Below are 18,391 nucleotides of genomic sequence, written 5' to 3' on the forward strand. Positions count from 1 at the left end.
GTTCTGGACGTGAAACCACAGGATGAGGAGGAAGAAGACCAGAGCCATGTCGTAAGGGCTCTTCCAGAGAAGCAGTAAGGCCGAGGTGAGTTAATCCAGTTGGAGAGGGTCCGTGTTGAACAGAAGCTCTGTTGACCAGGGAAGAAAAAAAATCCGTGGCAACATTTTATGAGCACCGGCTATCAGTTTGAGAGTCATAATCAGTCTTTAGATAAAAAGAGAAATCATATTTATATATTATATATACACACACACAAATTTGTATAAAAAGAAAAAGAATAATCCCTGATGTGTTACTCATGTTTTACAGTTCTTTCATTGAGGTTTGGAAAAAAGGGGATGGGTGAGGGGCGACGTGTCAGTGACTCCAGCCCATAAGGTGGCTGACACGGGCTTTCTCAGTCATACGGCGTACCCGTCCTGAGCGGGACATGCCCAGGTTTAGAGGGTCGTCTTTCGACCCATGGCCATCATCCTCCGAGTCGTCTCCGTATCGAACTGTCCTGCGGCCCTGGTTTCGTGTGTTGACCCGCCGAGACTTACACTGGCTGCCTCTCTGGCTGCTAGCTGCTGCTGGAGCTGCTGCTGCTCGTGTCTGCACCTCAGAGTTGTTATCATCCTCGTCCTCTGGCTCCTCCTCTTCCTCTTCTTCCTCCTCTTCTTCTTCTTCCTCCTCCTCCTCTTCCTCCTCTTCTTCTTCCTCCTCTTCTTCCTCCTCATGTTTTAAATCCACCTGTTGCTGCTGCTCCTTCTCTTCCTCTTCCTCCTCTTCTTCTTCCTCATCCTCCTCTGCCTCTTCCTCCTCCTCTTCCTCCTCATCATCCTCCTGCTCCTCTACCTCAAGCTGCAGTCGTGCTCGTTTAGGTCCCTGTGCCTCTGTGTCCTCTCCTCCTTTGTGTCTCCTCTTTTCTGAGGCTGCCACCTTACCCTTAGCTGAGAGGCGTACTGACAGGCAGGGGGCTTTGCTGTAGTCGTGATCTCCTCCTCCCTCCACGTACTTTTCCACCTCAGAGTCAGAGCTGTTGTCGCTGTCCGACGATGAGGAGGAGGAGGAGGATGATGATGATGACGACGACGAGGTGGAGGACGACTCCAACGAGGAGCTGTTGGATCCTGACGCCTCCTCTTCGTCGTCGGACTGCGACGTTTCTCGCAAGTGCCGTTGTCTGGAGCCGTTACTTAGGTGCAAGTTATTCTGGTGACCTGATGGAAAACAAGAGGGCGGCGGGTCACTTCTGCACCGTAACTTTGCAGAAACACTGAAAAGGGAAAATGTGCATGCTTTTTAGTTACTGCTCGCAATACCTGATTTCTTCACGGGAGTTGCTTGGCTGCGGGTCACCCGATGTGGTCCTTGATTTCTGCTCCTGACACTCGTCCCTGAAGTTGGGGAAGAAGGCTGGACGTCCTCTTCCTCTGCTACATTACCGCTTTGCTGAGCTAAAGAAAAAAAATAGACACAATGCAATTATCCATCAGAAAAGCTGAGAGTACAGAAGCAACTAATCACATTAGAAGATACTAGAAGCTTTTAGCAGGGGTGAATGTATGTAAGTCAGGTAACACCATCAAAAATAATGCAGAGAGCCTGAATGTCATTTGTTATATTCACCATTTTGTTGGGATGCCAACCTCGATATTAGCTAACTAACACTAAACAAAGTAGAGCCAAATGGACAAATTGAAATGGTGACCTGTTTTATAAGTGGGAAAATATACTTTGTTTGCCATTCCTACCATTTCTCTTCAGTTTCTCTGAAAACTGATTTTTTTTGTCTTTTGTTTGGTAGCGTTTTCATATTTTCCTTTTTTCATGTCCCCAAGCTTTCAAAACTCCTTGATTAACATGGATATTTCATTAATTCTTCCATCCTGGTTTATTTTCCATGATTTGCTGACCTGCTACAGATTTAGTGACGATATAAATAGATAAATACTGGCTTGTAGCATGTTCCTAAAACTAAAAGCCAAGTTTACACAAAACCTTAGATTGATCAGTATCCACACAGCATCACCACCACATGCTAAAGGTGGGAAAAGTTGCCTGCATCACTCAGGCGGGAGATTTTATTGGCTGACTGACACCTCTAGGCTTGCATGGCCATGCTGAGTACGGCTTTCCCCTTACAGTTGATGTTTGCTGGACAAAGATTTGGGGCAGAACCACTCACTCTTTGTTTGCAGTTTGTTCAATAAACTAAATTTTCCAGACATTTCTAAATGACGGGATTCTCAATATGCACCTTTGGTCAACTTTTCTTGCGCTGTGTCGCGTGTTACCTCTGTTGAGATGTGCCTGTATTAATCGTTACAGTTTTATGATGCAGAATTTGATTTAAAATGACAATTTTTAACTCTCTTAATTGGGGGAAACAAACTTTCTAGCAGAAACGGAAATTGTTTTTAGCATAGCATAACTAACAGCAAACAGTCACCACTTCCAACAACAGTAAAAAGTGATGCAGGATAAAGAAAAGAGGGCAGAATCTGCTGTTTGGAGCATTTTTGGCCTTGGGGAAAAAAAGAAGCGCAAAAAAAAAGAAAAAAAAAGGAGAGAATTGCTTTTTGCGTCACATCAACTTTTGCTTAATACGTTATTCAAGACTAACTGACGTCTTTCCAAATGAATAATTTGTGCCACAAAGTTTGGAAGGAAAAGTGCAAACAGAGTTTGTTTCAAAGCTGCACTTCCCAGCTCTGCTGCAGGAAACATCAACAGTAAGAAGCCTTATATTGACTTCAGTGTCATTACATGTGACCTCAGAGTGGAACAGGCAGCTCCTTGTTCCACACATGCCAGTTTTGTTGAAAGATTATTTTTGTTTCAGTTGTGTAATTTTTTTAGTTTATCAAGACATTTATGTTTCTACATCCTATCCAGTCCTGAAGAACAAGTCACTGTAAAGCTATGTGAAGACACAATTATGAAATAAAATGTGTGTTATTATAATTATTATTTTTTAAAGGTGATGTGTCATGAAACTGCAAGGCTTCAAAAATACTGGTATATAAATGTTCAGTCATACTGCCCCTGGTATTATATAATAAGTTGTTTAAATAAAAGTGTTTATTGACACTTTTAATGAGCCATCTGTAAAAGCTGAAAAAAAGAAAAATGACACTGATGTTACGCTTTGATTCACAGGAAACAAACATCTGTTAAGTTTTGATAACCTCTGCAGCTTTTCATTGGATTAAAACCAAACTGAGGTCATTCTGGTTTTTGAAGAGTAAGAACTATTACTTTAACCAACTCTAAGAGCAGCTCACTGCACGAGTCTACGCAGCAGAAGGATCTATAAAGCACAGAAAGCCACAACAGTGCAGACGTACCTTTATGTGATCTCTGAGAACGATTCTTTGTTGAGGTCTGGGATTTTTTTGGCTTTGATGCCTTCCCTGACTTGTGCTTTCCTTTAGAGCTGGGCAGGAGAGGGGAACAAGAAAGAAGCAACAGTTCAGAATTATTGTTAACAACTAGGGATGGGTATCTGTTTCAATTCCTTGGAATTCTTTGCCATTTTTGCAAACGATTCCCTTATCGATTCCAGTCGCCCCGAATGACGTCACCACGTTGCGGAGCGTCATTTACTTGGCAGGAAACACGGCGCGTAAGCGGCTCAAACGCTCAAAAGTTTGGTTATACTTTACGAGAACGGATGACAACAGGGCAGCTTGCAATACTTGCAAAGTAGATACTTCATCTAAGGGAGGAAACACTACGAATATGCAAAAGCATTTGCTCACAAAACACGCGATGACCTTAAATGAATGTCATGTTTTGAATTCCGCTCCGGACTCGTGAATCTCAACCCAGCAGCAGCGGTAACGTTTGCACGTCCTCTCCCGTTAATGCAGCAGGTAAATAATCAACTAACAGTGCATATTATGTTAGCGCGATCTGCCTTATTACAAAACCTGCCATTACTGTGCATTTAGGTGACCATGATGAGAGAGACAGACAGAGTCTGGCTCAGATGCTGGCAGTTCTCCCTGCAGTCTACCGGTAGCGTCTCCTTTCAGGCCAGGATAGACGAATATCACCGAGCAGTGACTAAGTTTGTGGTCAGATGTTTGCACCCATTTGCCACAGCAGATGATTTTAGGTAAGTGAATGTGTTTAATTGTAGGCAGGGACATTACTGGATATTCTTGTGTAATTGCTACTGAATAATTTATGTTATACTTTGTTATTGCTACAGATGAATATTTATTTTATTATTTTACATTTACAAATTTTTTTTCCTGGGGACCCTGTGACACCCATTGAAGAGCCGTAGGCTGGATCTCTTAAGATCTCACTGTTGGGTTTGTAAGGCCATGTTACTCCTAAATTTCTATCTTGTTCAAAGAGAAGATATAAAACAAAGTTCTAAGCTAATCGAACTTAGTGTTCTCCTTTTTTTTTTTTTTAAAAAAAGAATCGATAAAGAATCAAATCGTTAAACAGAATCGAAAATGGAATCGGAATCGTGAAAATCTTATCAATACCCATCCCTATTAACAACACGATAATAAATATAAACAACGACAGGGTGCCTGCAACTTTCAGCAGTTTCTGGAATCGTTTTTCCAACCACGACACCTTGAAATGATATTAAAGAGAAAACATTTCTTTATTTCAGTACGGCACTTCTGAGATGCTTTCAGAAGCTGCAGACACTTTGATGGGCCCGAGTGAAAAATATAATCTGATAACACGGTGCGTCTAGGTTTGTGAATGTGGCCGAGTACCTGTGGGATGGACTATTAGGTGGCGAGCTGCCTCCGTTGTGCAATCTGTTCCTGTAAGTGAGATGTTGACGAGCCCGCCGTTCGTTCTGAATGGCAGACTTGTAGTCAGAAATGATGGAGATGATGTGTTTTTCAAAGAAGGCCGACAAGCTGAGGGTCATGGTATAGATCTAGAAATAAAAGAACGCGATACGTAAACGCTAAACCAAAGCTTTCTCAGACTGCACCTATAACAACAGCATTTTTACAGAATGTTTTATTTCTCAGTGAGCTACTCACCTGTGACTTCTTGTTAGGAGTGTATGCTTTAGAGTTGCTGAAAATGAGGCGGATGTCTTTGGAAAACTCCATGGGATTTTCATAATTTCCTACTGCCAGGGTCTCTGACACTGTACCCAGATCCATGGGAGTGTCAATGATGTCTCGATAGTCCTGAACGAAAAAAAGAGAGCAGAAACGCTGAAGAACACAGTGCTTCACCTGAATGCAACTTCAGTTTTACACTTGCAGCATGCACTGCAAATGCTACTTTAAGCTGTAAAAAGTGTCTGGCATGTGTGGTTTTATTTCAAATGGAGGTTTATCCTGATTGTTTTACCGGATATTCAAAGAGATCCACAGGCTGCCTGAAAGGTTCGGAATTCGTGGAAGCTGTCATTCGACGCAACAGCTCTCGACATTGACCTCGCCAGGCTTTCGGATCCAGAACCACACCACGCTTCTTAGAATTTGCAGTGCCTCCCTGGCAGAGACAAAATGAAAGTCACTGAGATTGGGACAACAGCTGGGAGGTTAAAAATCCTGTCAAATATCAACTGCTGCCTTACCCGGTGTCCTGTAGATGTTCCTGGAGTGTCTGAATCTACGTCCAAGTCAACCTGCAAAAAAAACAAAAACAAAAAACTACATAAAAATCCATGTTTCCATTTGCTTTTTGGGACATGTGAATGTAATGCAGTGATCTCCAGCTGGGATAGCCTGTTTCCTTTCCATTTCCAAATCAAACAAGAAACAAAGGCAACGTCTACATCAGGTCATTAATGGATTACTGGATAACAAATACAGTTGGCTTCCTAAGCTAATCTCTAGTGTAATGGTTCAAATCACATCCTAAAATAAAGTAAGTAATTTTGTAGGAAACATGAAACATTAAAGACCTTATTTTCTTTTCTACTGACTTTTTCAGTGATCTGCAGGAATCCTATAGTCAGTCTAATAATACAAACCACACAAACGCAGAAACACTTGTGCAACACCCACCTCAGCTTCACTGCTGACTTCAGACTTCAGTTTACGATACAGATCCAAGACGTCGATGCAACTTTGGTCCCTGAATGAGGCAGCGGGATCAAGGCATCAGAAATGTTTGTTTTCATCATGGTCACTCCACTGTTAAAGCATCGGTAAATTTAACACAGCAGAAACTCTGTCAAGTCTTACCCGATATAATGAAGGAGAACATCAGTCACCACCTTGGCAGCTGCTACAATGGGGCTTTGAGGTTCATTGAAAGTGCGGGCATTGTGTTCGATGTAACGCACCTCCCACATTAATGCAGAGATCCGCCTGGAGCAGAGGAACGCATCAGTGGTTGAAACTCAGACGTTAACACACCAGGACTTTGAACTCATAGAGAAGGTTTATGAGTGCATGATGCTTCACCTGTAAAAGCGATTCTCCAGACGTGTGCGGATGGAGCTGAGGTCAGTGGGGTAAGCCACTACGGTGCAGTACAGAGGGTAGTCCTGCAAATTTACCGGTAATGCGAACGCCTTGGCTACATCTGGGGAACAAACACAAATAAAATCAAACCTAGCAAAGGTCAGGAAAACAAGGTCAGATTGTACTTTACCGCAAAGCTTCATCAATCCTTTTGGGAGGCATACCCAGTGTCAGAAGCTGATCGATGCCATGAATGACTCGCTCACATTCTTCATCTCGTGTATGAGCCCCCCATTCACCTTCCTGAGGCTCATAGAGTAGAGCTTTCAGCTCCTCTTCTGCCACCTCTACACCATCACCAACCTGCTCTGGCAAAGCAGCTGATGGAGCCACAAAAGTGTTAGAACATTAAACAGCAGTTAGTAACCAAGAAAAAAAAAGAGAGAAGTAAAATACTTTTTTTTGGTAGTTAAACGTTACACTGCAGGCTATAAAGAATTCTCTGGGTTAAAATTAATGGAATAGAGTTCAATAAAAACACAAACAGTGTTTCTATGGTTTCTATGGTTATTCCAATAAGGACACGGAAATGAAGGGCAGACAATGTTTTTGTTGTGGGTTTCTACCCCACTGTTAGATGAATGAGATCAAATGTGTTTCTTTTCAACAGAAATGCCATAATGTGCAGTATTTCACTTTTATTGGGTACGATTATGTTTGACTTTTTTCTGCGTCTTTTATCTTCTGTAACAGAGAGCCATATTTCAAAATAATACACACATTTCAATAAATATTACTGACCTTCCTCAGGAATAGGCTCCATATCCCAGGGACTCATTTTCTCCCGCTCACCGTTATCCCATCTGATGAAACAAATGTGATAATATGCCACTAGATCATGCTGCGTATGAGATTAGAGATGCTTATCTGATTTTACTGTGGAGAAGGTGACATGAAGCCAGCAAAAAATAAATTAAAAAATTACAGCGAGCTCTGCTCACACACAGACGTACTTTACTGCGTAGCACTGAAACAGGCTGTCGGGATACTCTGGCTGCAGGGGCTCTTGATCCTCCACAGAGCCGAACCACCAGGCGTCGTCAATGATGCTGCGGAACCTCATGCCTAAACAGAGGATCAAACTAAGGTGACGGACAGTCCTGACAATTTTACGTGAGCAGTAAATACAGGAAGGAGACTGCTGGGGAGTGACTAACCAGGTTGCCAGTTGTGTTCTTTAGCCTCGTTGTAAAACTGCTGCAGTACCAGAAAATCAATGACATCGGGCATGTCATGATACCTGGGAAGTGTGGGAATGAAAAAGTGGTCAAATACATGTGGTCACAGTCGTTTATTACATTGAATATACAAGTGTTGCTCCTGCTCACTTTAAGGAGAAAGACTCATTGGTCATTTTCCCTGAGACTGGGTCCAAGAACGCCACTTTTAGGCAGCAGAGGGTAGGAGGTCCCACTTCATACTTAATTCCAACCACTTTCACAGATTCCTGATCCTGAGGCGGAAGAAGAGAAAAGGAGGTCAATGCAGCTGTACAAACTCCTGTAAGGAAGGATTACTGTGGCATTCTGTATATTGTGTTTCAAGAGATTCAAGTTGTTTTCATTTACAAAAACAGCAGCAGATTGTGGTGAACTAGCGGGGTTGAAGGGGGACTCAGCAGAGAGCTTAGAGGCTTGCTAATTTTTGCTCAGGTCTAAGAGCAGTGCAAAGTGAGTGAGACCACCAGGTTACCGCTTTCAGGTGGTTACAAAAATTGGCTGCCGTTTTCAGACTCTCCAAACAGCTTGGGCACTAATGGAGCATGCCGGGGCCGATACACAGCACTTGCTATTATATAAAACTGTGCCTCACCCTGAGGTTGAGTCTGTTCCACGGCTGCTTCTGAGGGTTGATGCTATAAGCCTTAGCTCTGCGAACAGCCCGGACGTAAGCCTGATGGCCCTGTTTGAAGTAGATGAGCTGGAGGAGGACAGGAGAATCATGATTTTAAAAAGTGTGATGTAACATGTATTTCCTGTTTGATATTAGGAGCGTCAGTCCTTACTTCATCTCCCATTTGTGGAACAAAAGGAGAGCGGCGGGGGACAGTCTCCATAATCCAAGATGGCGGCAGCCACTCTTCCGCATCAAGTCCACCCAGAGAGGATGTGGGTTTCTGAGTGTATATGATTTACCACATGTTAAAGTACATACTCGTGCCATGTTGTGTGACAACTAGCAAAATGTGCTTTTACTGTGACTACTGCAGCTGCAGGTGGCTCACTTGTTTGGTCTCCTTGGACTTCTTCTTCCTCTTCTCTTTTTCCCTCGTCCTTGCCTCCTTGGCTTCGTTATCTCCTTCTTCCTCAGAGCTGCTGTAATCTGGAGGCTGTACAGGTCTCCTGGTAGGTCGCTTTGGCGGCTGCAAATTGATCCCAGCATCCGCTGTCCAATCAGAATATTCACTGGAGGAATCGCTGAGAATCAAAGCGGGGTATCGTCAGGCAGGTGATCGGACTATATTTTGAAAATTCTCCTTGATCAGTGTGTTTATTTACCTGGAGCTGCTTTCACTCTGCCACCGAGCATCACCATCTGAAGATGGATCGGTTTGCTCCACCTGTTCTTCTGCCTGCTAACAAAAATACATCCAAAACCTTCAGTATAACACGAATGACTGCTAACAGTTAGCACTTGTTTCTGATTTTATTCCTGTTTACTAAGTGACCTTATAGCACGGTAACTTTACAAATCAAGCAGAACAAGGTGAATCATACTTCTCCATCACTCTCTGAGTCCATCTGGCTGTTAGAGGTACGTCGGTTGCTGGGATTTCTACTCCTGGTTCCAGGACGCCGGATTTGAGCTGACCGGGTTTGATAGGCATGGCGCTTATGAGTTTTCTTCGTGGGCCGCAGGGAGCGCAGGCGTGAAGACAAGAGATCGCTCTACGAAACCCAAAATATCAGGAATGAATCAGCACATGTGCGATTTCTGACGTAACAATAGTGACGCAGAAAATAGCGTACCTTAGGTGCACAGGTTACTGGTTTCTTCTTCCTCTCAGTGTAGTATAGAGAACATTCAATGTCACCTTTGGCTTGTCTGCACTCCTCTGAAACTCTTAAAAATAAATTTAAAAAAGCATTATGAATTTGCTTTAAAAATCAAATCTTTCTATGCAATCCCCTTAAAACTAATCTAATTCCCTTCATCCTCCTCACCTGAATATCCCCTGCAGCACTTCATTGACCACCACTCTGCGGCTCCAGGCCAGCAGGTCCCTCTCGGTGGCCACCTGACTGGGAAGGGCGTTATGCTGCATTTGCCACACCCCATCCACCTGCCCACTTCTGCGAAGTGCAACAACTGGAGAGGAGGGCACCGCCTCTGCGCCTTCACCAGCTGAAAACAAGATTATATTTTTTTCTTTTAAATATAATTACAGGTTACTGGGGACAAACTCCACTTTTGGAAAAACTTGACAAGAAATGTTTATGTTCAGAGTTTTGCAAAAACAGTAGAATTTCACAAGTATAACCTCAGCCACTGAGAAAGAGCCAAAAATGTTCTCTTCGATTTAATTTGAGTTTATTTATATAGCACCAAATAAAACGAAGCGTCGCCTCAAAACGCTTTATATTGTACAGTAAAGCCTAGTGGTGCAAGGGATGAAAAATCTCACGGTTCGGATCGGATCACGGTTTTAAGTCACGGATCGGATCAATTTTCGGATCAGCAAAAATAGGGGGGAAAAAAGACAAAAATTCGACTCGCCATTTACTTATTTAAGTATTTTTAGCCTATTAAAAAACATTCAACTGAAGACTCATTCCACGCACTTATATAAAAACAAATTAAGGTGCAATATGGACATTATGGACCATGCTGGGCATCCTCTGCACACGGCCATAAACAACCAGAGGAGTCTGTTCAGTGACAGGTTGCTTCTCCCAAAGTCAAGGACCAGCAGACTTAAAAACTCCTTTGTCCCACACGCCATCAAACTGTTTTAACTCCTTGCTGGAGGGGAGAGGGAGGGGAAACGGGGACAAAAGGAGGGGGGAACAAGTAAGCTGTAGCGCCTTTTCACTGTGCAATAGTTTTTGTTAATATCCAACGGTGTAATAGACTCACAATACTTGAAATGTGCCGTTTCCTTGTATTCTTATTCCTATTTATTCTATTTATTCCTTTTGTATTCTCTGTATTTATATATATGGTGTATATATGGTATATTTCTGCTCACATTCTGCAACTTCTGTCGGTGCCGTGCTACTGGAAACTGAATTTCTGGGAGGAACCCATCTTAGGGATAAATAAAGTTTCATCTAATCTAATGTAATCTATAGGGCAGTACAGGGCTTTGTATCTACCACTCTGCTGTGATATAACAAGCAGTCACGTGGCTTTGCGTTGCCCTGGAGGTCCACCCATTTGTAGTTAGAGCAACAGAAGATGCCTGGGACAGTTCAGCCATAACTTTAAACCTTTCATGCTCATACATGCTTGGAACGATCTTGTCACACTGAAGTGGATGCGCAACGAGATATCATAGCGTGGCTCAAGCACGTTCATCACATCATCATATCTTTAGCCCGGTCGGATTGGGCAGCAAAGGGCTGCTTAAATGCCGCAAACTCCTCTGCTCCGCCACTTGGACCGCTAGCGCCGGCCATAACAACCGCTTAACAGACTGACCACACGCACCATACACGTACTTTTTTTTTTTCCTTTTTTGAGTCTTCGGATCACGTGCGTACCGAACCGTGGAGTGGCATCAGTTCTTATTTCGGATCAACCGTGATCCGTTGCACCACTAGTAAAGCACCTGCAATATTGGAGAGAAAACCCCCAAAAATCAGGCGACCACTTGGCAAACAGTGGGAAAATAAAAACTCCCTTTTAACAGGAAGAAACCTTCAGCAGAATCAGGCTCAGGGAGGGGCAGCCATCTGCCGTGGCTGGTTCTGGGAGAGGAGTGGGACACAGGACAAAAGACACTTAAAGTTTTGGGGAAAACTTCAATCATTTTGAGTAAAAAAAAACAAACAAAAAAACAACAACACACACCTTCTTCCCCTTCTGCCTCCTGCTCTGCATTCTGACGCTCATCTTGTTCATTCTGCAGCTGTCTGATGAGATTGTCCAACGGGCTTTCTCCATTTTCTGCCGTTTGCTGGCCAAGAACCTGCTCAACCAACTCTCCATCATCTAAGTAAAGCAAGGAGAAATCAAGCATCAAATACCATCTGTCACTTCTTCTGAATTTTCACCTGTGAATCTGTGCTTACTGTTAGCCATGTATCCCATCTGAGGTATTAGCTGCTCTTCCTTGCAGTTCTCCCGTCCAGGCACCAGGCGCTGGTAGTGAGGAGGATGAGGATTCCCGTCGACATCCACAAGGAAGGGTGGAGGCATGAGGTGTGGCGCCTGTTGCGTCTGCTCATCCAGGACGTAGTTATTAGAGTCACGGATAAGAGGGCGATAGTCCGTGTGGAAGAACATCTGGTCGGGAATCTGGAGGGGAACAAGAACAGGGCGCCGCCACAGGGTGACACCGATTCTTATGATTAAAGAACAAAATGTGTAATCACAAATCCACTGTGCTGTCCAAATATTTATTCTAAATGTTCCTTTAAAAGTGAGGAAATGATAGGGGTGATTGTTTTGGGCAAACAAGACTCAGCTAGCAGTTACCTTTTCATATGGTCTGCTGCAGCCAAAACCAAAGATGAGCAAATGGCCGTGTGAGTCAGTGCAGGCAAAATGCTGCCCATCTGCTGAGAACTTGCAGTCAAAAATAGCACCGTGGCCTTGGCCCTCAATCTGCAAACAAACATTTAAAATTGAACTTAAATCTGGTGAAAAACAAAGCATTGCTGGTAGGTGATGCTCGCTGAGGATCGGTTACCATGTTGAAGAAATTGCGGATCTTGACTCCTTTGGTTAGGTCCCAGATGTAAATGTTGCCATCGTGGCCGGCAGATAACATGATGCGGGAGTCAAATGGATGAGCCTCCAGCACAAACACCTCGTCGTCATGACCCTTGAACAGAGAGACAGCACAGACAATCAAGTAGGCCAATTTGCCATTCTACACCGAATGAGCTGCAGATAATGTCGGCTTCAGCTACTCACAGACAAAATGTGCAGCAGCTGTCCTGTGGATGTGCTCCACACTTTGAGCAGGTAGTTTGACACCGCTGTGATTATGGTGCTGTCAGTGCGGTCCCAGGCAACCATAGTCACCACCAACTTAGCTTTGTCGTCACCTGTGGCGGCAGTGCTCCTAAAAAGAACATCCCATCGGACGTGAAATATGATAGCGGCAGAAGTGCCATCACTAAACACTACGAGTCTTCCCTCTCTTACCCTGGAAGCCTTGCAGCCATGTCTAAAGTGATGCTCTTCCACTCCTGCTGCTGGTAATGCCAAATCTTCACCGTACCGTCGCGACTGCCGCTCACGAACCTTAGGCTGGACACACATACGCAGTTATTCTTCGCACACTTGTAAAACACACAAAAAATATTTGAAGTCCCTGCAGATTTGAGCAAGCACACTCACCTGTCACTGTTATTGCTGAACTGGACGACCACGACTTTATCCTAAAAGCACAAAAAGTAGGAAAGAATACAAGTTGTGTGAACGAAGCTTAAAAAGCACAACAGAGCGGACCAAGCAGGATGTAGTGACTAGATGCTGTTTCTTACCGTGTGAGCATCCATCTCAGAAACCTTCATAGGAGACTCAGCACCAAGATAGTAGACCCTGATCATATGATCAGTGCCTCCAGTAGCCATGAACATGCCACCTATTAACAGAAGAACACATTCAGTCTACAACAATGACCCTCACAGTGTTCTGCCATACTGTATATTAGTTAACTTGTAACCATTTCAAATGATGAAATGCTTTTCATTTTGCAAACACACTACCCTATTTTTTTTAAACTGCGAGCAGCATTTATTCCGTCACTCAAATGAGATTCTCTTATATGCATCTGTGGAAGTTTGGCCTGGTTAAGTTAATATCTTAAAAGCAACAAAAGTTTACCTAAAATAGGAGATGGAATTGGTTTTCCAACAGGAGCCACAAAAGTAAAAATTTAAAAAAAAATAAGTGCAGTTATTAACTGAGCTGTGTTCAGAGCAGCTGAGATCATGTAACAACAAAATGTTGCCTGGCATGGAGATACACTTACCACTGCTGAAAGATGAAGTGGAGACTTGCACCCCGGGCCGTGAACGCTCCATAAACTTGACTGGATGATCACTGAGGGGAAGGGAAAACAAAAAACAAAAAACAGAACCTGTGGTTATCTTAATGAAAACCACCAAGCAACCACTAAGCATGCCACATTAGACGCCTCAATACTTACTTAAATTTCATGGTGAGCGAGTGCCACTTCCAGAAACACACCATGCCGTCTGCACCAGTTGATGCCAGGTACCGAGTTGTTCCTCTAGCTGCTGGACAAAACTGGAGGAGGGAGAGAAGGAAAGTTGGTGTTGGTTAGTCACAGGGAAGGACTGTGCAGCATTTCACATAACAAGCCAGCAGCAGGCCCAGGTCAAGTGCTCAAGATAAGGTGAAAGCATTAAGTAGATGAATTTGCTTTCAAACATTTAATTCCTGTATGATGTAGTCAAGTTTTTAGTTTTATTTAATACTTCAAATGTTGTAAAAGGGCTCTGCAATTTCTTTTAAGTATCACCTGTATGGATGTGATAGACGCAGCATGAGCCTGCAGCACAGTGATGGGCGCACAGGTGCGTAAGCACCACACTCTGATGACTTTGTCACAGCTGGCAGAAGCAATGAGGCTGTTCTCGTGGTTGACAGCCATGTCACAGATCTCTGCTGAGTGACCGCGGAGTGTTGCCAGGAGCCGGCCATCATCTGTGGCCCAGATTTTTACCAAGCAATCATCAGAACCCTAAAAACCAATCCGACAGCAACACATTAATAAGACAGCTCCACTGGAAACCACCTTCAACTGAAGCTCCATGTTGTGTTTTGGAAGAGTTCAGTAGTTATCTTAGATCTGGCACGACAACTGGAAGAACAATCACTAAAATAAAATAGACAGGGATGATGAAATAATAAGAAATTCTTACTCACCGTAAATATTCGACGACCGGTACGGTCAAAGGCCACACAGTAGACTGAAGAAAGGTGGCCAAGGATACGTTTGTGTATCTTCATGTGTTGGTAGGAGGAAGACGGCAGAACCTGGCCAAAACGACCTGTGCCTGTGGCCTGGCGAGCACCCATGATGGACACTTGATGTGAAACACATACGAATAATTAGTAGAAGCAACACACTGACACTGAAAACTTAATACCACGGGTCTAAGTGCTTAGTGGAAATAAAAGGCATAAATGATATATTGTTGTAAAAATGTTTTTAAAAACAGTTTACACACCAACATTAGGAGAACTTCCATTGCTCACTGGAGGTTCTGGTGGACGTCCTCGGTGGAGTGCAGCGACAGCTGAGCCACTACATACCTTGTGGCTACAACCTATGTTAAAAACAGTGAGTTGAAGAATGAATGCCAAAAACAATGCACTATAGCCCCTTTACCATTAGTAACTACTCGGATCGACTCGCCTCAGATTGACTGGTTTTCCATTACAATCGAGTACCACCTCATGTGTGTAGTAACTGTTACAGGAACATGTCCGAGAGTCCCATGACATAATTAGTATGCAACACGAACACTACAACAAAGGTGGACATCAAGGCAACAATATAGCTGCTGCTCAATCTGTGGCTTTTCATCAGACTTGGGGACCACAGCATTGTTTTAGTTACCATTTCCCTCTTTGCCGGGTTTCAAAATTGGCGATTTAGATTTTCACAAACAAGACACTCTCATGACTCTTTGGGTGATGTCAATAACCTACCAATTGGTGGTATGCAGTCTGATGATGGCACACTTTAGTACCTGCTCAGATCGCTTGGAACCCTGGCCAAGTAGGTACTATTTTAGTACCTGGCTGGTACCAGGTACTAGAACCTAACGGAAAACCCTGAAAGCTGTGGTGAGTTAATCCGAGTAGGTACTAATGAAAAGCACAAAATAAATACATTTAAAAAATCATATAAAAACAGGAATATGCTCACTTTTGCTGGTGCGAAGCAAGGACTGTCTTCCCAGCCCCAGAAGTGTCTGGACTCCAGGAACACAAGGTGGGATCTCCTTTTCTATAAGTGGGCCTATCCGCTGGCAAATCCTGAGCAAATAGTCTGCAGGAATGTGCTGGTTCAACACCACCTGCACACGTCAGCAATGGTAATTACATATTAATACAACAAATAACAAAACAACACACGATTACATCAGCTGCATTGTTACGGGCGCTAAAATAAACTGTTAAGTTAATTTAAACGACTCTAGACAATGGCATAATCCTGAAAAACCAACTGAACTGAATTGATCAGCTAACTGATCACTGAAGAAACTACTATTTTTAAATAACCAACAACAGAACATGGTGAAACAAAATGTTCTGCATGCTGGTTACCACTGCAAATGAGAAAAAACAAAACACGAGCCTCACTTTCTGTAATTTAAGTTGATTATAACATTAACTGACTCATTTTCAATACAGGCAAGAAAGATCCAATCCAAACAGCTCTGCAATCACACATAAGTAGCCTGCAACTGTTTCATTTTCCTCTTCCTGTTTATTGCTGCCTGATATCATAATGTGTGCATGGTTTTGTCATGCAGATAGTTGGAAAACAATCAAGGGAACGGGAGGGAGAGGTAGAGAAAGAGGAGGGAGAGAAAAGCTTGCAGCGAATCAAAAGAGCTTCTTGCTATTCTTCCGGTTCGCTCGCCAACGCAACTGCGATATCATTGGCTCCAAAAGAAGACTGACACAGCGCTGGATCTATCTGGCCTATCACTATCGGCTCTTATCTTCATTCTCCGCCCACTAGCCCACACAATAGCATAGCCTGTATATAGTTATTTATCAACACGCCTGCACTAATATGGATTGTTAAATAGGTTAAAATAAATACAAACATGCTGAAAACACGCCGTTTTGGTTGGTTAAAATAATTAAAACGTTGACATCCATGGAAAGGTTAGTGTCAACCGAAAGCGGAATAAAAAGATCCATATTATTAAAAAGTTATTAATGACTATTCACACTCACCCAATCTTGGAAGTTCCGTTTGTATTTCTTCCCGTCCCAACTCCATCGTTGCGGGACCAACTAAAGTTAAAAGAGACGATATCAGAGAGGACACAAAATTGCGAGGCTCGTCCCGGCAGGGAATCGCGCTCCTTTATTTAGCATCGATCAAAACTACTAAAAAGCTGGCCCCAAAAAGCGTCAAGATGGGCATCACTACGGAAACCGCACATGAAAATAAACTCAGAAAGGTTCAGCTGAACCTACCTCATACTCCTCCAGCTCCTCGATCAGGATCTAACAACACAGAGACACAGTTAGCAACGGATGCTAACAAACCTACTTATTTAGACGATTTTTAACCAGTACGACTTGCTTTTTTGTTTATCGTAGGGTATTACCTTTGCGGCTTTTTTACATGGTCCAGACTGCAGAAATCTGGCAATGAGGTAATAGAGTTCTGAAAAGAAAAACAGTAAATGAGCTTGGTACTAACTGATGTAGCTATTGAGCGGAGCTAGCGTTAGCCAGCTCCGGGCTGAGCTCGGTTAATTAGCTCGCTACCTGGCACACAACTGGAAACAGTGTAAATGCAAAATATTTAGTCGCGAATTAAAGCAGCGGTCAGTACTCACCAGCTTCGATTTGTGAACACTGTTCTCTTGCCATCACTTGGTAAGACAGGCGACATTAAGACAAACTGATGTTTTAGCTCGCTGGTTAGCCGCCGGCTAGCTAAGAGTAGCTAGGTGTGTGTAGCTAAAACAGGCTAGTGAATGGCCTCCTCTCGCAAGTTGTTCCCATACTATCCGCTACCTTGGATTAGTGCCCTCTAGTGAATCAACACAGTACCGGACGGAGTGCTTTCTTCAGAAAGAATGAATCCATGTTACAAATAAAACTCATTCAAATTTCACAGATTTTACACAAAAATTGAATGTTAATACTTTTCAGCGGTAAGATAACATTTTTCAGGATTAATAGTTTTCAGTTTTTCAGTTTTAATATTATATCAGTTTTAATATTTTAAAGGGTAAATGTATTCGTAAATGTATTTTGTTATTTTTATTTATTTATTTGGGGGGGGGGGGCACCAACGCTATTTTGTGAATAAAAATATTTGTGGTTTTAAATATATTGTTGTCAGTCAATATACAGTTGCAATTGTTGGAGCAATCTCACTGATCTTAATATATTTGGACATACAAAAAGTATTTCCAAAAGTTTTCTATCAGTTCATTTTCTAGTAGGTACAAATCAGTGACTGTAGAAAACAGTTATTGGTACAAATGCATTCGTCTTTAATATGAGGAGTGTTTTGGTTACAGTCTCTAGCATCTGGGTGTCATTGTGGAAGAATCATCCTTGACTTTAACAGTAACAAAGAAAATATGCAGCTTGTTAAATTGTGAAATAGTATAGCATTTATTTCCACCAGCTCACCCTTGCAAGGCTGAGTTCTAAAGAGTGGGCTTGAACATCATTGCCTTTGTGTGGAGACAACGTTAGAGAGGCAGGGTTGAGAGGGTTTGGGCATGTGCAGAGGAGGGATAGTGGATACGCTGGGTAAAGCATGTTGAAGATGAAGCTGCCAGGCAGGAGGAAAAGAGAACAAGCATAGAGGAGATTCATGGATGTTTTTTGTTTAAGAAGGTTCCTAACTCAGTGAAGTGACTGGAATTATCTGCTAAACAGCCAATAAGAGCTGTTCTTAAAATGCTTAGGATGGGAGTTCTAGAAATAGAAAGCAGACTGTATCATTTTTCAACAGGTAAATATAAGAAAAGAAGATGTATTTAATTTTACAGGCTTTTAGAGGTCCATCCATCCATCCATC

General features: G+C 42.9%; 1 protein-coding gene across 1 annotated transcript; it reads right to left on the minus strand.

The window, feature by feature from the left end:
• Positions 1-358: 358 nt before the first annotated feature.
• On the minus strand, positions 359-17,484 carry brwd3 (bromodomain and WD repeat domain containing 3). The gene is made up of 41 exons (XM_013911436.1): positions 17,190-17,484; positions 16,956-17,014; positions 16,822-16,851; positions 16,576-16,635; positions 15,533-15,683; positions 14,829-14,927; positions 14,524-14,684; positions 14,117-14,338; positions 13,781-13,881; positions 13,604-13,674; positions 13,113-13,213; positions 12,967-13,007; positions 12,772-12,876; positions 12,538-12,688; positions 12,311-12,445; positions 12,097-12,225; positions 11,691-11,916; positions 11,470-11,610; positions 9,621-9,801; positions 9,426-9,519; positions 9,174-9,344; positions 8,955-9,028; positions 8,681-8,873; positions 8,462-8,572; positions 8,269-8,376; positions 7,785-7,909; positions 7,614-7,696; positions 7,410-7,521; positions 7,198-7,259; positions 6,621-6,776; positions 6,397-6,517; positions 6,175-6,300; positions 5,995-6,064; positions 5,562-5,612; positions 5,333-5,476; positions 5,014-5,166; positions 4,735-4,904; positions 3,334-3,422; positions 1,306-1,440; positions 791-1,203; positions 359-511 (listed from the first exon to the last, which is right to left on the minus strand). Exons 1-41 carry the CDS (start codon positions 17,221-17,223, stop codon positions 359-361), a joined length of 5,112 nt encoding a protein of 1,703 aa, XP_013766890.1. The 5' UTR covers positions 17,224-17,484.
• Positions 17,485-18,391: the final 907 nt, after the last annotated feature.

Source organism: Pundamilia nyererei, unplaced genomic scaffold (genome assembly GCF_000239375.1).
Source record: "Pundamilia nyererei isolate P.nyererei 1_Seehausen unplaced genomic scaffold, PunNye1.0 scaffold00064, whole genome shotgun sequence".
NCBI classification, from domain to species: Eukaryota; Metazoa; Chordata; class Actinopteri; order Cichliformes; family Cichlidae; genus Pundamilia; species Pundamilia nyererei.